The sequence below is a fragment of the Epinephelus fuscoguttatus genome, linkage group LG11 (assembly GCF_011397635.1).
Source record: "Epinephelus fuscoguttatus linkage group LG11, E.fuscoguttatus.final_Chr_v1".
Classification (NCBI taxonomy): Eukaryota; Metazoa; Chordata; class Actinopteri; order Perciformes; family Serranidae; genus Epinephelus; species Epinephelus fuscoguttatus.
In genome coordinates, this window is record NC_064762.1 from 26,659,433 (window position 1) to 26,683,811 (window position 24,379).

Sequence of the window (24,379 nt, forward strand, 5' to 3'; positions counted from 1 at the left end):
TACAGTAGGAACTATTTTCTTTTTATCAAACTGCACACGCCAACTGTATCACCGCGCAGAAGAAAGCATGCTAGCTAATGTTACAGCCAAGCACAACTGCTGTAACAAGCACAACTCCATGAGTACATGCAAGCTTCCTTCTGCCCATTGATACAATTGGTGGGTGTCTTTTGGTAGAAAGAAAATAGTTCTTCAATGAAACTGCTCACAACAAGGTCTATGGATTATCTTGAGTAACCAGGTCGTGATTTCTGGAAAGAGACGTTGCTGTTGAGTTTTTCAAATGTATTTTTTTGGGTACTTATAGCACTTCAAGCCAAGTTCCATTTAGTTCCATTATATTGGAGAGACGGCAGACATCTTTACAGCCGATATCTCCAACACTGCAATTCATACTGAAACAATATAGACTGATAAATAGTACTACAGTGCATGTATAACGTCAGTGTCACTCAAAACCTAATGCTTTTGTGCTGCAAAGGGTCAGGCCTGCAATCTCAGGCCCAAAAACCTTATTGACCTTAAGTTCAGCCCATTCATTTTTATCATTTTTTTATAGCTTTAAAATTAAACACCTCCCCTTTCCCTCAATGCACCAGTCGCAGCTGGGCAAGGTCATCTTCTCCCTCTAATGCTTTGGCTGCCAAGTACCCACATTTATGCTTCTGTACATGTATGTTACAAACGCCAAAGACAGTTTGAGGATTGTCAAAAGATCCATCTTGTGGATATATAATGTCATGATCATGTGAACAAGAGTGTTTAAGCCGATCTCTAAAGCTTTCAGGGTACAGTATACCTGAAACAAACTAGCTCCTTCTGCATGCTGGCCGGGACTAAAGGTGAAAGAGTTTCTACATGTTCTCAATGGCAATATTTTAAGGCAGGCCAAAAAGAAACCCTGACATCAAAGCGGTCTTCAAACTGCCCTCCTGATCGTCATGAATGAGTAGTCTTGACACAATTAATCGTACACGTAGGGATCTCTTTGAAGGTAATATACTATAGTGTTTAAATAAATTATACACTCTGTTTTAGAGAGAAGTTCAAACTCTGCCCTACTTTGTGACCGTACGCCGCCAATCATTCCTTAAAATTGCTTATGTATCTGGTATATGCTGCAAACTACAGAGACACTTTGAAGATAGTAAAAAGGTTTGCTGGGGGATCTGTAAAAGCAACACTCTGTATTCTGACGGTTTTGTTTGCTCCATCTCTAAAACCCAAGATGGAGTAGCTTTCGCCATGTTGTTGACTAGTGGTCAGACATAGCTACTAACAGTATTATCACAGTAACCGGGGAAGAGGAGTGCTCAGGATTGGTTAATTGTTGATTGTTAATTGTTGAAAATGTGCAAAAAATGATTATTCAAACAACAGGATTGCGTAAAGGTGAAATCTGCTCTGCTACTGTCGTGTTTAAATGCTTTGAATGGTTTGAATGGAGCCTAAACACAGAAAAATGAAAGTGTAGTATTTGTTCTGCTGACAGCTTTATCGACTAATGATTAGGTAAGTTGTAGTTTTAAAGTGAAATACAGAAAGCAGCAGAGGAGGGAGACACAGGAAGCAGGAGAGAGACAGAGAGAAGGACGTAGGGATGGGGAAGAAAGAAAGAGGACAAGCTGTCTGCTGCTAATGGGATCCTCCTCTGCCCTCCTGGTTTGCAGTCTGGTTGCTTAGCAACTGCAGTGGCCTAAAATAACCTGCCGGGAGACAGAAATAGACCAAAGATATACGGACAGATTGGCCAGTGTGTGCGTGTGTTTGTATGTGTTGACATATTTTTGTAAAGGGATGTAGTTGAGTGGTGTTACAGCTCTATCAGTTTATTTTTGACCTTATTTTACTTAGGTTTTTTTTTTTCTACTTGTCGCACGTTCATGATGCAGTACATGTGTAATGTTAAAATGCAAGTGTGTCGTGACACAGGCGTATGGACACCACACCAATCAGACAAGGCGGCCATGCCATTACCCCATTCTAGCTGGTTGTTACGCTTATCGTCAGGGAAGTGACATCAGAATGTTTAGTCAGCATGGCGGCCCTGTCGGAGACAGTTGCTAAGCAGTTTCTGCACCTTAGCAACCACTCCACTGTCACCGCAACAGAGGGTCCAGCAGTGGAGGAAGAGAGAAAGGGAAGAAGACATTAATGGAAACACAAGGCAGCACACACAGTCAGGTGGAGCGGAAAAAAAGAGTAGAGCAATAGAGCTGTTGTTTTTATTAAACTAAAGTTGACAGTCTCTCCTGTACACACAGCAAAAGAGTGCAGGAGACTAGGCTACACAACACACAAAAAGTTACCTTGCAAACATTTAAAAAAAACAATTGCTGTAGATAAAAAAAAAAAGTTGTAGCTAGTTGATGGAGAACAAGTGGAAGCAGCCTTCAGTTTTAATGTCGACAGTCAGGATGATATAAATGTGTCATCTGTCAGAGATGCTGAAATCTTGTTTATACTATTTAATCTCTTACTTATCCCTGGATTATACCATTGTCAATTTGCTGGATTTGTCAGAAACAAACATTCCTGTCTGGTTATTTTCTCTGTTAACAACTTCTAATGGTATTTTTTGGATTATATCATCATATATACAGTGCACAGTATAAGTATGGGGATAAAAATTATACATATCTAATCATAGGATAGATTACTAATGGACTTCCAGGAAAATTATATTGTGGTGATGTGATAATTTGTTTAATTGAATGATTCAGAGCAAAATGTTATTTAGATTCACAAAAATTGTTGTAAAAAAAATAAAGAAGATAAATGTGGTGCAAAGTACATTGCTTTCAATATCCTTAAGTATATTGTGATAATGTTTTCGACCACATCACCCAGCCATAGTCTGAGGTGTGTTCAGCCACCAGTGTATAATAGAGGTCCTCATGGGTCAGAAAATATGTGCCTGACCCAAAAACTACCCTTGGCTGCGGGGCAACCTCCAGCTCACCTTGGAGAGCCCACATAGGCTGAGTCCTTTGCATCAGTCCGGGTTCAATTCCAGCCTGCAGCACTCTGCTTCATGCCACTCTCCAGGTGTGCTATGATAAAGACAAAAAGCCCTAAAAAATAATCTAAAAAAACGAACAAAAACTTTACTGTCTTACTCAAATTAAGGAGGGCCCCATGCATTAAAAAGTATGTATACTGTATAGTATATTATAGTACAGTGGCTCCCAACTGGTCCAGCCACGGGGTCCAGATTTCTCCTTAGTTCAAGGTCCACAGAGTTTAATATATTTGGCATCGTACCTGCATTCAGCGATGTTATCAAGCTAGTTTGCTGTCTCTGTTAAGTAGCTGTCTGTTATTCACTCACTCTACAACTGGAAACAGCACTTTAAATTGAAGCTTGTCTCAGAAATTCACTGTACTTTTAAAATAAAGTGTGTTTTTTACAAACTAGACAAGTTCCCAGGTCACTTGCAGTCCATTCAGAATGGACCTGCGATCCACTTTTGGCCTGTGGCCAGTTGGGAACCACTGGTATACTATAGTATTTAGTATGCTGCTCCCAAGTGAAATGAAATGGGACCCCAGTGTACCTAGAAAGTAGTAAACACACAGTTTTCTGACTTGCTGACTCCCATTTGTTAAAATCCCACATAGATCAACTTGGGCATCAACAAGTTGGGCAAACCTCTAAATATTAAAAACAATATTCCTTCTATCGTGTACATTTAAAGCTGCCTTGTTCACTGCAGGACTACAAGAGTCTAATGGTTCTCTCTTGTAACAGTGACATTTATTTAATTTCTGCCCGAGGCTGCACATCACATAAAGAGAGCTCAAATATGAATATAAAGGCCTATAATTAAAATCACTGCGGCTGGCAAATTCCTTCCTCCTGGCTAAAATACAATACTCTTAAAGTAACAGGCATCTCACATGAAGAATGTTTTGACTGCTTAACTAAAGATGCAGCAGGTGTTGCTTATTTTATTTAGCTCTTCCACGTGTCCTCTTGGGCCCAATAAAAATTTTGCACAGACCTGAGACTCTCAGCAACTCAGATTTTGCCTAGAGGCGATGTAAAAATAGAAAGTGAGGGAATTTATTGGGGAGGGGGTTGCATCTACCCAGAGATTACTACTGTGTGGGAGAGAGCAGTTTTACAGCTCTGGGAGAGAAGACTGTCTAATCTGATTGTGAATGAGTGGATATTTTAGTATCTCGTAACTGATAGTGAGGGGGCTGACAAACAGTGGTTTGTCTATACGGGGGTCTCTTCTCAGAAATCTCCTCCTCTCAAACCTCTCATCTTTATATTGGCTCTTTATGTTTGTAATAATGACTTATTGTTTTGGCAGAAAAACAAGAGAACAACTAGCATCTGCCAAATGGTGGAGGTGGGACAAAGTCATTGTTTGTTTCAAGTCAAGTCCAAGTCCTAAGCATTGTGTCTTGAGTCCGTCTTTCACCAAAACATTTTATGCTATAGTTGTGTTTAAGCAGCAAGTACAGTACATTTACAGAAATAAGTAAGGCCTTATAAGTGTTTTCAAATACAAACCTGACCCTCCGAAGTAGATCAGGTATCGACAGATGTGACTGACCCACATTACATACATCATCTATTGTCCCTTTCACACATGTGGTCGATCCCGATAATGTTCAGGAACATTTCCTGCATGGAGTCATGTGTAAATGGGAGCAGGTATTGATATTCAGGGAAATCTGCACCGCCAATTTTTACACCTCAAGACCTCGGAACATGTCAAGGAAAATGCCGGTACAATGAAAACAGTAACATTTCAGGAAAAAACAGTACAGTAAAAGCAGTAACATTGCAGTGACAAGCACGTAAAGGGTTACATCTGTCTGATGAAAGATGCTTTCAAGTTCTGTGAGTGAACCACTCCCAGGACTCTGCTGATGACGTATTTAAATCAGCGACTTGTTTGCAGTTTAGCATTTACGCCAATGCTTTCGCTGGTGATTTGATAACTAATAAATAATACAAGTTATTTTCTTTGCAAGTAAACACCTTATTTCAAGAACAAAAACTGCTTCTTGCCCCACATGTTTCCGAAAACAATGAACAACGTCTTCCACCGCATTCACGTACATTCGGCCGTGCCCCATCTTCTTCCTCTTCTTTTGAGTTTTATGGCTTTATGTTGCAATACCTCCATCTGCTGGAGTGTGCCTTGCTGAATCTATTCTGGCATTGCCATGATGTGTGAAAAGGCGCAAGACAGAAAAGTTCCTGAAAGTAGCACGTGCGTGAATTGAGAAAATCACTTGGAGTGCCTGAAAGGTTATCCCAGTAATTTACTGCAAACTATATGTGAAAGAGGTGAATATCATTTTGAAATTTAGTCTTTCTGCTATGACATACATTCATTCAGTCATAGCAGACAGGCAGATCAAATTACAGCAGTGCCTAATATTACCTTATTCATCACTATATGCCATATTAGTATATCCTATAAGATACCCTGAGTTTAGGCATCGGAAATAGGTGCATCCTTACTTTCAAATAAGTTTATATATGTACTGTTATATAATGTTAAAAAGCCAAATGGCCAGATGTGCCTCTGTATCTTTCAGGGGCACAACTGCAACAATTTTTAATTTCTGAGATGAATCTTTGCCTTGTTGCTGTCAGTTTATTTATCGTTGACCACAGGAAAATGAAGGGTTGATTTACTACATGCCTTTTAAATCATTTCAAATCTTTGGGCTTTGGGGCAGGATATCAAGTCACTCTAAAGTCACAAATTGTTGTTGTTGTTAAAGTCAGAGCTGAGTTGTAAGTCTTTTAATTTTGTTCAGTTGAGTCATCAAGGCAGGTCCGGATTTAGGCTCCATTTCAAACCATGTGACTCGAGTCCACAGGTCCACCGATAATAGATTTTAGATTTACTGTTTCTTTATTGTGTTGACACATTTCCAAATTTTCCACCAATTAGCTTTGAATCAGATTAACTAAATATTTCACATTTCACCCCCGGATTATAAGTGTTGTGTACAATGTTCTGTTTTGACCAATGTGATTATGTGAGGTTTTCTCTAGTGGAACTACAATTACTCCATGTGATGTACTGTATTTTATGCAAACCAGGGAACTGCCAACAACACATCATGAGAAGGTTCTGTAGTTTGACATGATATAATTGAAAACAGAATGATATCTCATTAGGCAGTCCCTCTGGTTTTAACTTTGCTTTGTCCCAACACTCTCACCACCAAGTCAACACACAGCTGCAGCATGCTATTTTTATTTTATACTATATCACTGTAAAATTACCCTGCTTCTTGTGTACATCTCTGTTCTATTGTACCACTTTGTCTCTGCTCTGAGTTGAGCTGGGGAACAAACTGCTGTGATGAATTAATTTAAGTTCAAAGCTTCACTTGAGGAATCAATACAAGGCAGCGCAGGGTAAAGGTATTATGTTATCAAGGTTTCCACTGGACCTCAAGTAATGATCTTATTTTTTTTTATCTTGTAGGAGTTTTTGTGCTGTGTATCCACACTTAGATCAATCCAGAGGAGGTCCAGAAGTAGTTCAATATGTAACCCATTTGCTTTACTAAACACAGCTGGCTTTCATGTCTGCAAACATGTAATTTACTGGTTTTGTCCTCCATATTTCACCCATTTATAGTTTAAGAACGTCTTTGTTCAATGTGAACCTGGCAGGGTTTTGAGGTCTTTGTTTTTAAAGTAGTTTGTTTTTAAATTGGTCTTAAGTTCAGCTTCTTCTAGTGAAAAGGTCATAAAAAGTGTGACTCTTGGCTTTCCTAAAACTGCAGATACTCTAGTTATTGTGTGCTACCCTTTATATGTTTTATCCCATTTTCCAGTCTCTGCCCCAGGGTGTTTCTTGACCACATCTCCCTGAGTCATTGTTGCTTTAATGCGGCCTCACTGCTGACATCAATTAAATCTTCATACAGTCATTCGATCGGCTCAGTGTTTGATGTGGCCTCTCTGTAATTGTCCAGGGTGAAGATGGAGCAGACCATGACAGTCCAGAGGAGGGGACACCAGCGAGCCCCCGCGCCAAGCGCAGAGTGGGTCGTCCTGGCAGGAAACGCAAACAGCTGCTTCCTGTGAGTACTGTAATTATAGGCTGTCATTGGCCTTTTATACTCCACGCTGCGGCAGAGTGATTGATTACCTATTCACCTATACAAAATCTCCCTGTCTAGCCCTGAAAAGATATGTTAAACATGCACTTCCAGGAGCACCAATTCTTCACATTTATGTATTCACACCTGCGAGCTGCTGAGTGGCAGTTAGCTCAGCTTTTTTTTCCTAATAACACATTAATCTGAGGACACAGTGTCACATTTGAGTGTGTTTGACAGATAATGCGACGGAGCACTTGCCTACTCATGGCAGCTTTTCTTGGTTGCTTTTTTCTGCTTTAACATGTTACACTGAGACTTTTTTTCACCAGTAGTGTGTCTTAAGAACAGGGATTCCCCTCTACACTGACTGTTCAGCAGGACTTAACAGGCAATGCAATAATGCTAGCTTCATTTCCTCTTAATTTTGTCATAATTTTCACTAGTCAGTGGTTCCATCCCCCACATTGTCAGTGAATTGCTGTTACCACTTTCTTTAAAACTGTACTGTGTACTCAGCAAAGTAATGGTGGAGTTCACAGAATGTGGCAAGTCAGACAGGGCAACAAGCTTGAACAGTGAGACAATCAGACAAGATCAGAGTCTGTTTGCCAAATTTATTTGGAGTGGACACAAATTTAAGTCACTGGGATCCCTGTGTGTAAACCTCCACCAAATCTGTCCTACAATACTTGCCATAGTTATGTGTTCTGTGGTGGACAAAAAGGGATTATTAGCAACAATACATGTTCAGTTTTACTTCCAAATAAAGTGGTAGCTCATCTGACAAAGCTATTGGCCGTCTTTCAACCTGTTTGATTTTTTAATCTCCCATTTTGTTGCCCAGTCTGACCCATTTATTAATTGGTTTTACCACATTTTTTGTTTTACAAATCCTGTTGATTGATTTTAAAATTGCATGTTGTCAACCTTTTTTTTTTAAACTAAGTTTTATTTGATGCCAAGATCTGTTTTGCAAGTGGCACTTAAAGGTCCAGTGTGTGGGATTTAATGGCACTCAGAGGTAAGGTTGCAGAACTGAAATTTCTCCTGTGTGCCAAGTGTGTAGGAGACCTATGATGGCCAATGCAAAAAATGCGTATGGCCTTATCTAGAGCCAGTGTTTGAATTGTCCACTCTGGGCTACTGTAGAACAACATAGCAGACTCGGTGGAAGAGGACCCACTCCATATGTAGATATAAAAGGCTTGTTCTAAGGTAAAAAACCCCCCCACAACCATTCTTTTTTTTCAGGTGATTATAAACCAATGAACACATAGTTATGAATGTTATATTCCATTTCTGCCAATAGATGCCCCTAAATCCTACACACAGGACCTTTAGGAACAAACTGCATACAAACAACATCACCACAGATACAAGTCATTCAGACCTTTACATAGACACAACGCAATGAGAAGACAGAACAAACCCAATTAGATCTAACTCAACATTAATCCAAAGATCAAAATAAAATAGCATGCTCAAAAGATGTAATGAGAGCTTTGATTGATTACTGGTCACCAAACAATAACCAGTATAGATAACAGGAGGGAGTGTAAACACCACAGAGCAGCTTTAATGGGCAGAGAGTGAACATGTGCTCTTGCTGGATTTTTCTACTTTGCAAATATGCATGTTTATGAGCAAATGTTGAAAGCAGGGAACTGAATACTGTTACTTTTCAACACAGTGAAAGTGTTCACATAATTTCTGTGTTAGCTTGGCTTCTGGGGGTTTGAAGAGGCAACCCTCCAGTCACCTCTAAGGCAGCGGTGATAATGTGTGAGTGAGCTGCATTATTACTGTACCGACACCAAACTGGATATTTCTTCACTCTCAGTGAGTTCTCCTCCATGTTTCTCTCTTCATTCATCCTCTTATCGCTCACCCTGTATGTGTGTGTGTCTTTGTGCTGACTGAACTCTGCGGTTGAATCAACAAGTCAATATAGCTGATCAAACAACCCCAGACAGAACGAAGTACTGAGTGAACTGTGTGAGTGTGTGTATCTGCGTGTGGGCGTTTATGTGTGCAAGAGAGCAGGTCTGATCATGCTTTGATGTCTGAGCTCTGACAAGGTAGGCAGGATTAATGTGGGTCCTGTCACACATGTGTACACACACAAAAACACACACGCATGAACACACACACATGCACATATAAAACACAGACGGCTGCAGATAAAACATTGATGTGACACGCAACAAAAGGTTGCATGTGAGTAAGTGGTGTTTGTTCTGCACTGCTGGAGGAGCACCATCAGTCATAGTAGTACAGTAGTACTTGTAGCAGTTGTAAAGGGCGTGGAATTATTAAAGTAGTGGTCATGGTATTAGTTGAAATAGCAGAACCAGCAGTACATGTTATATTAGTGTTAAGAGACAATTAAGTATTAGCAATTGTAGTAAAATTTGTAACATTTTTTGTAGCTGTTGTCATAGCAGTAGGATTGGTATTAGTGTACTTGCAGTAACAATATTTGTAGCAGTGCTAGCTGTTGTGGTAGTCTTACAATAGTAGCAGTTGTGATAGATGTAGCTTAAGAAGCAGTAGTAGTTGCAGTAGTATTTGTAGTACCAGTTGCATTAGTAAAAATTTGCAAAGGAATAGTAATGGTAATAGTTCTAATAGTAGTGTTGAAAGTTAGAGTAATAGGAGTAGTAGTAGTGGTAGTACCAGCAGTAGTGGTAAGGGAATAGCAGTTGAAGTTTTAATGGTGGCGGAAGTAGTAGTAGTAGTATGATAGTAGCTGTAGTAGTAGTTGTAGCAAAAAAGTAGAAACAGAAATAATAGAAAAAGCAGCAACAGTAGTAGTAGTAGTCCAATTGTAATAGTAGTAATAGAAGTTTTGGCTATAGTAGTGGTGGTAGCATAATTTTTCTAATAGTAGGAGTAATTGAAGTAGTCCTAATTGTTGTTAAAGGGAAATTTCAGTTTATTTCAACCCGTCTCCTATCGTCCTAAATTTGTTTCAAGTCACTAGTGACATAGAAATAATAGTTAGCATGTTAGCTGTTAGCCTAGATACAGCCGTAGCGTCAGACCTGTTAAAATGTAATTGAACGGGCATCCTTTCAAGTGCAAAGTTAGTCTACTAAACAAACTTTTTCTCCACAAAGACCGCCTCATATCGTTAGGATAAATGTCAGAGAACATATAGAAAACGACATGTAAACGTGTTGTCTTACCTTACCGGTTTGCTGCCATGTTTTTTGTTTACCATTTAGCTAAGGCTGCAACCGCTCCCATTCCTTGCAACAGAGGCATTCCTCTTCTGTGGGCACTGGGGTACAGCATTCACAGGTAACGTTACACCACCGAGCTCCAGAGCTAAATCCTTCCAGCAGCGATTCCTCCTCTGTCGTCCTCTACCTGTTGTGCCTCTCTCTCTCTCCTCCTCCTCCGTTCTTCAATTTCACGAAGCTCTTCGTCAGTGTATTCTGGCTCAAATAAATAAGGGTGGCCATAAAACTCTGCAAAATCAAATTCCTCCTCCACAAAGTCAAAGTCTGGCAAAAAGTCAGCCATTATTCTATAAATCTTTCATAAAATAAATGAATGAACTTTTCAGGCTACTGTCCGGTTCTGCCTTCCAGCTGTTGCTGCTTGTTCTCACGAGATTTCAGGCACGGTATGAGATTGCTGCTTGTTCTCGCGATATTTCGGCCGCGCTTTGGGTAGCAGAGGTAAATGGTAAACACACCGTAAGGTAAGACAACAACTCTGCAGACCACCTAAATGTGGAATGTTAGTATATAGGCTTTCCACATCGAGAGTCGATGGCCGCCCTTATTTATTTGAGCCAGAATACACAGACAAAGAGCTTTGTGAAATTGAAGAACGGAGGAGGAGAGAGAGAGAGAGAGAGGCACAACAGGTAGAGGACGACAGAGGAGGAATCGCTGCTGGAAAGCTTTAGCTCTGGAGATTGGTGGTGTAACGTTACCTGTGAATGCTGTACCCCAGTGCCCACAGAAGAGGAATGCCTCTGTTGCAAGGAATGGGACCGGTTGCAGCCTTAGCTAAATGGTAAACAACAAACATGGCAGCACACCGGTAAGGTAAGACAACATGTTTACATGTCGTTTTCTATATGTTCTCTGACATTTATCCTAACGATATGAGGCGGTCTTTGTGGAGAAAAAGCTTGTTTAGTGGACTAACTTTGCACTTGAAAGGATGCCCGTTCAATTTCGTTTTAACAGGTCTGACGCCCCGGCTGTATCTAGGCTAACGGCTAACATGCTAACTATTATTTCTATGTCACTAGTGACTTGAAACAAATTTAGGACAATAGAAGACAGGTTGAAATAAACCGAAATTTCCCTTTAAAGTATAATAGTACAAGTAGTAGTAGTAGTAGTAGTAGTAGACATAGCCGCAGTAGTAGTTGTAGCAGTAGTGATAATAATATTGACAGTAGCACAACAGGATTCATAATAGCTTTATATTAGTAGTAGCAGCACCAGTATTGACCTAAATATAGCAGTAGTAGTTAATCATTGTAGTATTGACACTAGTAGCAGTAGTAGTAGTAGGACTACAGAAGTAGCACTAGAATTAGTAAAAGCTGCAGTTGTGTTAGCGGTAATGTAATAGTTGTAGCTGTTGTAGTTGCAGTAGTCATAGTTGTGTAATAGTACTTTAAGATTTAGTTGTTGAAGCAGTAATGATAGTGTTTATAGTCTTCATTGTAGTAGTAATTGAAGTAAACCTAGTTTTTGTTGACGTATAGTAATAGTAAGTAGTAGTAGTAGAAGTATCAGCAGTTGGAGTTGTAGCAGTAGTGATAATAATATTGACAGTAGCAAAACGGCTCATAATAGCATTAGTGAAGTAGTAGCACAAGTAGTACCAGTGTTGACATAAATATGGCAGTAGTAATAATAGCAGTAGTTAATCATTGTAGTATTGATACTAGTCGCAGTAGTAGTAGTTGTAGGACTACAGAAGTAGCACTAGAATTAGCAAAAGTTGCAGTCATGTAGTATAATAGTTGTAGTTGTTGCTGTAGTTGTTGAAGTTGCAGTAATCACTGTAATGTAATAGTACTTGAAGTTTTAGTCATTGAAGCAGTAATGATAGTAGTGTCATTGTTCTAATAGTAGTAGTAATTGAATTGATATTACAAGTAGTAGTTGTAGCAGCAGTTGCAGTTGTAGCAGCAGTGATAGTAGTGGTAATAGTGTTGATAGTAGCATCATAGTGGCAGTGTACTTGTAGTGGTAGTACCAGTCGTGGTGGTGATATAGATGTAGCAGTGGTGGCAATAGCGGGAAGTAGTAGCACCTGTAGTAGTAACAGCAGTAGTAGTATTAGTATAAGTAGGACTATAGTAGTATTACTATAGTTGTAGCCGTATTAGCATAATAGTAACAGTGGTAGTAGTCAAACTTTTAGTGGTACAAAAGATTTAGTTGTCATAGTAGGTCAGGTAATACTCATTGTTGATGATATTAGTACTTGTTGTAACGTTAACATCGATAGTATGGCAGTGTTATTGCATCAGCAGTTGTGGAGCAGACGTTTGACTGGAGCCTCCTGCCCAGCGATCAGTGTGTTACCCATTAACACACACACAAACACACAGTGGAGTGTATCCAAGGATAGAGCCATTGTGTGGAGCTCAGGGTGGAGCTGTCAGTGACTCTAACTATAGAGAGCAGAGAGGGAGGAGACCTCACTTTCTCTTCTTCACTCACTCGTTCACCTCCATCACAAGTCATCACACAAATATACTTGTTTGTACACAAGTATTAGTACAGTAATGATATTTTTTACAGATAAGTGGATTAGCTTCATGGTCCTTAACTTGTTCAGGGTTCCATCCTTTTTCTTTTCATGCTCAATGCTTCTTATTTTTTTCTGGCAGATGTTTAGTTTTCTTTTTTCTTTTTTCTCACTCAGTCACAACATTGTAAGTTAGGTGTCGGTCACTTCCTCTTTCTTCTTTCCTTTCTCCCTCGATCCTCTTTTTTTTGTTGCCACCAGAACCATGTGTGAAGCAGCTGGTGTGGTTTTTATGCATGTGTGTGTGCACTTGTGGCTTTTGCTTAAACATTTCAGAGTAGTTTGAAGTACAGTAAGACTAAAGAGATATAATGGCAGCTCTCCCAGCATTTATGCAATGCTTTCACATGAAAATCCCCCTTACAGCCGCAGTTAGTTGTGATGTCAACTGTTACAGATAATGAAACTTTTCATGCACCCTAATAACAAGATTTTATCTGAAGTAAAGCTGGAACTGTCATGTGAAACCTAAGATTTTAGGCATGACTTGATAACCAGAACTTTTAATTTGATCTTGGCATGTGTGCAGCTCAGTCTGGTTTCTTTTGGTGTTTTCCGTTTTGCGCCCAAACCTCAAAGGTCACAGAGACATGCTGGAAATTGTGGTCATGTTTGCACAGTTTGAAAAAAAAAGTGTCATGACTTGCAGGCAGTACATAGAAAACTTTCTTTCTGTCTTTCTTTGGCCTCTTATTTTACAACTAACTCTGGAGCTAGTGTTGAGGTCTGTTTGAACAATCTTAAATGTCCTCTACTATGATACAGACCACACAGATCAAATAACTTTCTAATAAATCCTGTAATGACAGGTTGTTGAGGAAGTCGGATTATTACAAACACTGTAAAAACTTGAATAAAATCATCACCTTAATCTGGGTTTTTTACAGTCTTTTAAATATGAAATCTAGCGTGAAAGTAGTTAGGTTTGATCTTTGGTGTTTTTAAGAGACCTTTTTGGTTTTCATCCTTTCCTCTGTCATATTGCTTTTATATATTGAGTGTTTGAGTGCGTCAGCAGGGATCAAAATCTTTCCAGATCTTAAATGGACACTTAATCAGTGCTTTAAACTAAGTATGAAGTTTAATTTAAGGCAGGTACACTCTAAAATAGTTGACAGTGCTGTTTGTAAGAGAATTTCTCTGTAAAAGCTTACTAATTACAGTGATTGAGATGGTTTTCAATTCATGCACGTCAATCGTTTCATCCTGTACATGTGCTTTATTAATATGTTGTTGTATTTTAGATTACACAGAGACTCAACCAGCAATTCTAAAACACCAGATGTGGTGTTAAAAAAAGGTTTTGTCTGTTCTCTTCTTTCTTCTTTTCTGTTTTTCACACAGCTACCTTAGGCTGTGGGAAATTATACAGTACACTTTTCACTATTTTAACTGAGAAAATTATCCGCAGATTAATCGTTAACAAAGAACCAATGGTTAGTTGCAGCCTTAACAAAAACACCTGTCAGTAAAACACTATGATATTTGATAGCAGCACAAAATACAGCCTCCATGAATGATCATACAGTTGAATAAACACCTCTCTGAAATAGTTTTAACATAAACCGAACATTACGGCGTTCATTTATTACAGATCTGCCGTGTTAGTCTGCATTTGTTATAGCTAGATGCACCTCATAAATTAGTGGAGTGTAGTTGAGTTGAGATGAGATCAGTGCATATACATCTGTCCTACTTCTCTTTTTACTCTTTGAAGATAATCATACTTAGGTCCACTGCAAAATGAAATCATAAAATGAATCATTAGAGGACGTATCTGTCGGTAAACATTAAGGAATCAACTTGTTTGTGATTGTTCACCACTGTAAAGTATGTTTATTTGTTTTTGAGGAATAACTTTATTATTAGATAGTTTAAAAATTCAGTTAATCCAGAAACTAGGGCTAGCTGCTTTGGCCAAGATGGCTATAGCAGCTAGCCCTAGTAATAAGTGTTAGCTAGCAAAACTGAAGCAAACTAAGGAAATATAATTTAAAGCTTAAGACGTGGGCCTGAAGATAAGGAGCCCAGTGGAAAATGTTGCAGGTTTTTTTTTTTCTGACTGACGATGTAATTCAGGACAGAGTTCAAGCTGAGACATGTTCAGTTTAGACCTCATGTCTTTTACAAATCATAATCTGAACGAGATTCACAGCTAATAACCGAAACAGATGTGTTACATCCATCAGTCAAACCGAGACTGGAAACCGCTTCAATGCACTTTGGCCCATCATGCATTTATTTGCCATATTAGGTTTGTGTGACTGCTTATTTTATTATTTTTGGTGCACTATTGTTTTATTGTTTGCTACATCCTGTTCCCTCTTCAGCCTCCCCTTGGGCATCATCAAAGTTTCATCCAACTTAAAAACTACCCTAGGCTGCATCGCTGTGCTGTGCACACACAGCTCAAGTTAGAGACAGTAGAGTCAGGTACTTTCCACATAGTCTGTCATTCAAGATCAAGGTTAGATGCTGAGAAAAGAGGAAGTGCAGAAGTTGTTTGAAAGGGTGACAGACAACATAAACTACCAGTGAACATGCAGAAGGTATCGTGTGTGTTTGTGTGTGAGTTTAGCTCTTAATTATAACTACTGTCAAACGTTGTGTGTGCCTGAAACTGTTTTTCTAAATATTTAAGTTAAATTCTCTCAATACAACTTTAAAGCTGCATTAAGCAATATCTTTTACAATCACAATGAATCAAATGGCTCCCTGTAACGTGAATCATCACTGTAGTCTGCAGCCTGCGTTTGCATGCAGGGCATAGTTTTGATTCACTGGCCCAAATGAAACCCTACAAATGCACCTGCTCTCACAGGAGGAAGTGTACAGTCGGCTCACACAAACCGGCTGTACACTTCCTGTGTAGCGGAAAATGGCGGAAAGGCGAAGTGGCTGAAGAAACGTCGAACATATAGCAATCCAAAGACATCCAGATATTTTTCTCAGGAGCTGAATTGAATTTACATTCGACATGTGGCCAAAAAGATGACTGCAAGTCCAGATTCCTCTGTTTCTGCTGAATGTGTAAGTAGTCAGTTGTTTGCTTAAAAGTTAGCTCATACTGTAATGGTAAAACATTGCTTAATGCAGCTTTAATTACATTTTGGGGGGAAAACAATAAATGTTACGGCCATGTGTTCTTATCAAGAGCGTTGTGATGGTATCGCATGTGCCCAAGATAGACACTGATACTGGTGCACTCATTTTAATTTAATGATTTAATGTTAAGAAACTGTCATCTGGCTAATTCATATTCATTATTTTGATTGTTTTGTGCGCAGTTTTAAAAGTCATGTGAGCTAATTTATTGCAGTATATTTTTCAAAGCTGCTGGTTGATTTTTACATAGCAAGTTTTACACTGATTTCAACAACTTGACTTAAGGGGTTGAATTTAGTTGACTGCTTTGATTCATTTAGTTTGAATGCTTTGTGTATTTTATGTTTCCTGCAGTATGTTGAGATTTCTGGATGAAGTGTTATGAACAGAAATGTCATTTTTATCTTTCCAGTCAAGTCACTTTTGTTTCAGCAGGTCATTCTCTCAATTCAATTGAACACATGTGCTGTTTATTTCAATATATGTACATTTTCACAACGTTAAAACACACTTTCATGAGAGTATATAGAGAATTAGTAGTGATCTTGTTTTTATGTAAGCAAATTTGGATTATTAAAGCATTATCTGCTGCCAGTTCTGTAATATAGTGCTTGTTAAAAACACAAGCTGAAGGGCTGCACTGTCCTCTATACACAGACTTAAGACATAATACACCCTGTCTCTTTTTAGAGCTTAATCCTGCATTAATTTTCAGAGCTGGGTTGATGCAGTGCTACAACTATTTGCAGTATTTTTTTTACAAAAAGGCAAGCACACATTAATGCAAAATATACATGTTTGCCTAAAGGTGGCATGTTTTAGCCACCAAAAAATCCACCTGTGTATCAGCACCTTATTCCTGTTTAAGTACCCAGTGTTAAAAGTGTGTACTGGTGTAGTTAAGTTTGTCCCGAGGCCCTTTTAGTCACCTTTTGTGTTCTCTGCCTTTTACAGGCCTTCTCACCTGCTCATTACAGCCTTTTGTGGGCTTGTTAGCGCTAGCTAGCGTTAGTGCAGCCTTTGAGCTTGACATTCACCCCTGCTCTCCACTTTCTAACTACCCATCTATAAAATGTGTTGGCCTGTCAGCGACACGCACACATAAAAATCCCGCTGGCCTCTCAGAGCGGAGTTTAGCATCATTACTGCTTGTGAGCTAATGGATAAACCATTGAATTACAAATACTGGTATGCACAAGAGACTGTTTTTGGGTGTATAGTAGTAATAGCAGTAGTTGTTATCTTGGTATTTTGCTAAGTAAAATACTTGGGTTTAAAAAGTATGCAATTTTAAAAGCAAATTTATTTGACATATTATGTAATTTTAGTATAATTAAACACAAACAGTTTCTCCAACATGTGCTCATTAATCATTAGCACTGTTAACGACATCAATAGCACTCCCCATCTCATCTTATTAGTGTGCGTGTGTGTGTGTTAATGGGAGCTGGGGGTGTTTATTATACTGATCCAATGCAGACACACTCTGCTGGAGGTACCTGCTCTGCATTGTACTAACAAGGGCAGACTAATAGGTATGTGCTTGTATTGCAGTAGCTCTTTGATTGTGTGTGTGTGTGTGTGTGTGTATGAATGAGTTTTATGTGTGTGTGTATATGTGTGTGTGTATATGTGTGTGTGTATGGTTATTATGTCTGTGGAGTCCTTTGATGAGTCCAGACGAGGGCCAGCAGCAGTTTTCTCAGACCTAGACTGTGCTCCGTCTGTTTCCCAGGAGATGGCGACCTCTGACCCCTGTGCAAACGCCCCCCCAACCCCGCCTGAGGAGCCGGAGCCCTCCCCTTCCCCTCGCAAGAAGCGTGGGCGTCGGAAACTAGAGCAAACCGAGAAGAATAAGGGTATAGATTTAATACAAAGTCATATAATTATTAATATAATATGACTTTGCCCATACATGCACTAATTAAAACTGTCTAACTTAACCTACAGAAGCCTGTGATTTACACAACAGCTAACTTCCTGACATTTTAGATGCATTAAGGATGTGAGAATTTATACATAAAAAAGTAATGTCTTCAAGAGGACTTGTTTTCAATTTACCTGAAATTTTCATAGTCAAATAACTTCCAGATTGCAGTGTTTTAGGGCATTTCGACTTTAAATATCAATGCCGGGGCAAAGTGATGAAAACCATGACTTTACCTCCTCATTAAACCTCTTGTTAAATCTGTACAAATGGGCCATTTCCTGTAACTTTTCTTCTCCTGCAGACGAGCCAGACGACAGAAACTGTGACTCCCCTAGAGAGGTGAGAAAACCAGTTGCCACCCTACTTCTGATGTGTGTTTTTTTTTAATACCCAAAAATGAAGACAAATCCTCTCTTTTAGTACACACAGATTAAAGAGAAGGTATGTAACAAGCCTTTTTGTATGTTCCTGTGTGTGCAGGGTGAGACTGGCAGACTGCGGAGGAGGCCAGTCCCCAGGGTGACTTTCCAGGCTGGAGATCCGTACTACATCAGCAGGAGACAGAGAGAAGAATGGCTCAGCCGCTGGAAGATGGAGGTGGGAGAGAAACCGGTTTGTGTCTGTGTGAATTTATAGCTACAGTAACATGGAGGCTTTCATCTTCTTTAGAGGCAATCAGAATAAAAGGCCTCAAGTGAACCCCTAAATCAGAATAAACCAGGCCAGTTTGAAAGACCATAATTTTTCATGTAACAAATACAGATAACATATAAATCTTTGTTGTACAGTGTTTGCTGCATAAGGTTTGGCTTATATCTAACTTTCAGTTGGATCTGTAGAATGGTGCTTTGTATTGTAAAGCAACCAAAATACAGTAGAAGTCAACACGTTTACTTAAGTACTGAGTACTTAAGTAAAAGGAAAGTCAACCTTCACATCAGAAGTGTAAAGTGCTCAGTGTTGGGCATTAGTGCTAAAAATGTGATCATGACTGGCAGTTAGATTTTAATGTGCTAGGGAACTCAATATATGTTTTTGTTCGTTGTTTTTTTTAAAAATATTATTAAAGTCCCCCTCCACTCAAAAACGTGTTTTTCTTTCGTTATGTCCCGTAAAATGTCTGACCTTGACTATACTGACTTCTATCTGTGCAAAGTTTGTCACGAAAGAGGTGTTTTCATGTTCCTCTACTGAAGGGGGTGATATCTGTGGACTTCCCTAAAATCTGTGATTCAACCATACCCCAGGCAAGCTAGATTTGGGATCCCATGGATTTTTGAAAAGCCTTAAAAGGCACTGAATTCATTAACCAAATCAAAATAAGGCCTTAATTGGTAACATAATGTCCTAATTCACTATATAGAGAAGTGCAACTTCAAGAAAAATTGGCTATTTCACCAACATTTCGCGGCATAGCTAAAATGGTACAAGGTGATGCTTACAACACTCTGTTTATTTCATACCAAATATTTTTACAAATTAAAACATATCTGGAGGGGGACTTTAAATGTTCATTTGACTCAAATAAAACTACTGGACCAATCAGCCTAATATTTTGTGTTATGACTTTATCTCTTGGTTGCAGTGATTCACAATTGTTTAAAAAACCTGTTTTGACTGTTTTATACCGTCACTGACTGCTGACTCCTTACTCCTCTTAACTGGTTGGTACGCAAGATTTCCAAAAAGTGTCTCAGCTAAAAACAACAAGACTTACATCTGTTGCAGGCCACATTTAGGCACTCATCGTGGCTCAAAAACCGACATCCATAGAAAAGTTTGGTATCATTTTAAGCCTGAGCATCTGCAGATTAATTCCATACCTGATCTGTTATGACCCACTTAAGTTGGGCACATGACGAGATGAATAAGTCCCTTTTTTGTTATCTTCAACACCATCTTGACTGTAAGAGAGCTGGGAGGCGACAAGGTTTTGTTCTGCCTGCTGCACGGTGTCATATCGGGAGTGTTTCAGAAGCAGACCGTTTTGCCTGCCAGATTTTGTAGACTTGCAGATTTTGTTGATTTGGTCAATTGCCTTAATAGTTATACTTCTACAGTACCATGAGTACATATGAGGGCAGTTAAATGGTTTCTTTTCTGTTCGTTTTAGTTGTGTTCATTGTTGTTATTTACTTCTTTGTTTTTCTGTAGCCTAAAGTTAATACCCTAAAATTCCAGTTGGGAGTACACAGATCAAAGATTTGTGATTGTGCTTCAGTTATTATAAATACATTCATCCTCATGATTATATTGTATCTCTATTTAACATATAGTGCCTGTTAGCAGGATAAATCAATCTGCTCTCTGCATTGTGCAATGGCGTTGTCAAAAATACAGGAGGAGTGTATTTCTATAAGCTTCTGCGGTGCATCTGCTGCAGTTGAAGAACTATCTAGGGGGGCCTCAAATAGCTCAGGCAGCCGCCTGGTGCAGATCTACACTCTACTGAGTGCACATCTCTTGTTATGAAATATTTTTGTATCACATTGTAGGCTATGTGATAATTATCAAACAGTAACTAAATCATTATATTAAACTGAACATTTGACATGACAGAACTTATTTTCAGAGTAGTTCATTGTCCTTAAAAGAATTCAAGACTCATTAGAAGTTTCCTCTGGTTCTGGCCCATTTAGCCGGTGTCAGCCGTTGCCTGTACAATTTTTGTTGGAACACATCTTCAGCATTTATAGCAAACGAAATTTGTCTGTTTTCAGTCAAACTGTAAATACAACTTAAGAAACAAACCGCTGACCACCGAATATATTTATATATTCTCTGGTCATCATCACACTTGTGTTTTGCAATCTTCCTGCCTGCCTTTTCTCTGTAGAGATAATTTGTTTACACTTGAAGGGAGTGGACTTCCCCTCTCAGACAGACATGGTTGGCTGGTGAAAGAGAAGTGTGCGTCCTTTTAATTTTATTGGCCTTTGCGGTCACGTTTACTCAACACTTGACACAGCGGAGTAGCATTGGAAGTAAAAGTGGTGCTTTGCCTTTCAGTGGCTGCCATGCACCATTTGTATTTTTAAAAGAATTTGACTTTGGTTGATTTTGACATGTATTGCCCTTGAGTGCACCAGTGGAACATGCAGCACATTAACATTGCTATAAAACTGTATTTCCCAACCTTTTTTTGTCCCCCACAGCCCTGTCAGACCAAGTGCTATTCAGGCCAGCAAAGTCACGTCCTCAGTGATATTTCTGGAAATCTAAGCAGTTTAGTGACATCAAGTGGAGCTTACGTTCACATATAACACATGTTACCACTTTAGAGGCAGATTCTGATATTTGAGTGACTGATTACACTAAATAGCCAGATTTAGTATTCTCCGCCAGTATTACATAACTGTTGAGAAAGCTATGAAACAAAATCTAGAAAGTATATTTTAATAAGGAGGAAGATCAAACTGTGAAACTGTTTTTTTTTTTTTGGTACTCATAAAACAAACATTACCCAAGTGGGTGGGGAATTTGAACTCTGTTTCTAAAACCCTGTCTATGGCTCTGTTGGCAACTTATTACACACTCAAAAACATGTGGTGTTAAAGGTCTAGTGTGTGGGATTTAGGGTCATCTATTGGCAGACAAAATGCGGTCGGCTTTTGGTGGCTTGACAGTAACCAATCGTTGAGACAATGAATATAGCAGAGATTTGCCTCGTATCAATTTTGCTCTTTATTTCCCGCTGAAAAATAAATTCAGTGGAAAAAATGTTTGATGAACTCATTATTCCAAGTTTTTAAAGTTAGCTGAGCTACAAATTGTTCATTTACCTCCTGCCAACTGCAGATGTACCTGCTAGGGAACAAATAACCTCATATACCCACTGTTTACGAACTGCGTAGCACCAAACAGCAAACAGTAGAAAAGTTAGCGACTAGCTGATGAACATAGTGGAGCATTTAGCAGCTATAGAGCCAATTATTTGACCAAAAACAGAGCTAAAAAAGTGAACTTGCAACTTCAGATGAATGATCACATTACTCCGTGTCTGCAGGATGTCTTTAGGCAACTCTTTACTAACAACTTTGCTATTAACAACTACAAAGGTTTCAATATGTCAGTGATCTCTTTCCTTTTTTTTTTTTTTTTGCGAAAATAATCACTTGTTAAAGGTATACTATGCAGGATGGTTGGTTACTGATGGTAAACACACTTTCCGGCCAAATGAAAGAAAAAGTTAACCCCAGATTTACTCTCAATTGGTGTTTCACCTCACTATAGTTTTTTCAGGGCTGTGCTTCTTGAGGTCTGGCACCTGGTCGCAGTCTTTTTATAAAGCCCTAACCTCACCTGAATGCTATAGGGGTACAAGCTCATAAGCACCCTGAACAGAGAAAATAAGGAGGAAATATGAAAGTACAGGCAGAGAGAAAAGTCTCTAAAGAAAAATACACCACCACACACTTCCAGTGGGTCATAAGTGATGATTGAGAGGGAATACTGCTGTTCGAGTCTATGAATCGTATTTTTTTTTAGAGAAAGTTCTGCGTAGATACTTTATTCTATGATACTATGATACTAAAAAAAAGATTATATCACATATATGCACATATAAAATATAGATATCTAGTACAAGTGTACAGAGAGTACAAAACAACACACTGGAGAAAATACTGTTGTAACCTAGAGAGGCTGTGAGATGTGTGAGTAAATATCTGCAGCTGCAAGAGAGCGTGTGTGCATGAGGAAAAACGTAAAAGTGAAAGACAGAGTGAGCGAGAGAGAGAGAGAGCCAGGATGTGTGCGTATATGGTCATGAGAGAGAAAGTAATTCAAGTTGATTGACAGATGGTGCTGGCTGCAGCACACAGGGATGTAGGAGTGTGTGAAGTAAGGAAAAAGTGTGTGAGAAGAACAGAGAGGTTAATGGACCAGCTGAGCACGTGTGGCTGCAGTTTCCGCTCTCTGTTGTTTGAACTTGTTGTGTTGCAGTCTGTGTTTAATGGACACAAACCAAAGCAGTCTTGTTTTGCGATGCGGCTGCTGGGAGTTTCATACCCATTGTCTCTGAGCCTCGAATATATTTAGAAACTTTTTTTTTAAACTTTGATGTATCACCAACAACAGATCTGCAGTTAGGAGGGCTTAAATGGAGAAAATGGAAATCCTCATATGAAGTACAGATTTTAAGGTATTTGTACTACATTTGTCTGACAGCTTTAGTTAGAACATTTTGCTGAACATTGACTACTTTTAATACTGTTTAAAAGTAGTCTATTTTTGTTACTTTAAGCATATTTTGCTGAAAACGTTTATATACTTTTACTTAAGTAAAGGTTTAAATGCAGGACTTTTACTTGTAGTGGAGTATTTTCACAGTGTGGTATTAGTACCTTCACTTAATTGAAGGATTGGATTACTTCTACCACCACTGTGAATAATTCAGCCGTATGTAAACACACCCAAACCATAGCTGGTCAAACTGACACCAGCTTGCCTTTGTTTGGTTTTTGCACGCATGTGACAGGTGGAGAGAGATGGAGGTAGAGCACATGTGACTTCCTGTCAACACCATCTTTTTGCATACTGTTTTCACACTTACCATCAAAACATAGGTGAAGTATTTTATGTTTTGCATGAGTGTATTGAAGGAAATTGAGACTAAAAAGAAGGAAGGAAGTTTAACAATATGGTAAGAGCAAAAAAGGAAGGAAGCAGTGGGAGAAGCATGGCCTTGTGAAGCACTCTGTGACCTATGTCTGTGAAAAGCGCTATATAAATAAATCTAACTTACTCACTTAGAAGTATTCAGATCCCATACAGTACATTCATGTGAAAGTACTTTTAAGTAAAATTCCAGCATTCAAAATCCTACTTAAGTAAAAGTGAAAAAGTATTAGCAAAATATACCTAAAGTAACAAAAATAGAAGAACTCATTCTGCAGAAGAACGTCTCCTGTAATAGTATATAACATTATTAGATTGTTCATACTGATCCATCAGTGTGTGAGCAACATTTTACTGTTATAGCTGGTTGAGCCGAAAGCTGAGCCGATACCAGATGAAGATGAAGTCAAAACACTGCAGACCACCAATTGGTCAGACAGAATCATCACTCTTGCGGCACGAGACATCCCTCACAAACCCACCATTTTTAGATAGCCAGGATACTGTCAAAGCCGCCACAATTTTTTTATTCACCTGACCCCGATTGTAAAAAATGGCAGCCCGCAAATCGTACTATGCCGTACAGTTTGGGAAGTGAAGTGAAATCCAAAATGAGGTTAAAAGGAAAATAAATATTGGACTTACATTACTTGTGAACAGAAATACAAGCATACGGTGACTCAAATCAGCGCTAATGTTGCTTTGTGGCCATAACAACTTTTATATGTCAAAGTTTTGTGTTTGCCAGCCTGATATGGAATTCTTCTGCCCTCTAGTGGCAAAAAAGACACATACAACAAAAAACGTACACTATGCTGTACGGTTAAGGGCAGACATCAT

At 38.9% G+C, this 24,379-nt stretch overlaps 1 protein-coding gene across 6 annotated transcripts in view; it reads left to right on the forward strand.

The window, feature by feature from the left end:
* Positions 1 to 24,379, forward strand: part of LOC125896529 (DNA (cytosine-5)-methyltransferase 3A-like) — a 70,962-nt gene that overhangs the window by 8,399 nt on the left and 38,184 nt on the right. For 4 of the 6 annotated variants that reach the window (XM_049589130.1, XM_049589132.1, XM_049589133.1 and 1 more), the window contains exons 3-6: positions 6,967 to 7,074; positions 17,726 to 17,849; positions 18,222 to 18,259; positions 18,401 to 18,517. In XM_049589130.1, the coding sequence (XP_049445087.1) occupies positions 6,967 to 7,074; positions 17,726 to 17,849; positions 18,222 to 18,259; positions 18,401 to 18,517 (387 nt within the window). Of the gene's footprint in view, positions 1 to 6,966; positions 7,075 to 15,734; positions 15,916 to 17,725; positions 17,850 to 18,221; positions 18,260 to 18,400; positions 18,518 to 24,379 lie in introns of those variants that run through there. The other 2 variants (XM_049589134.1, XM_049589135.1) reach the window with 2 other exon arrangements.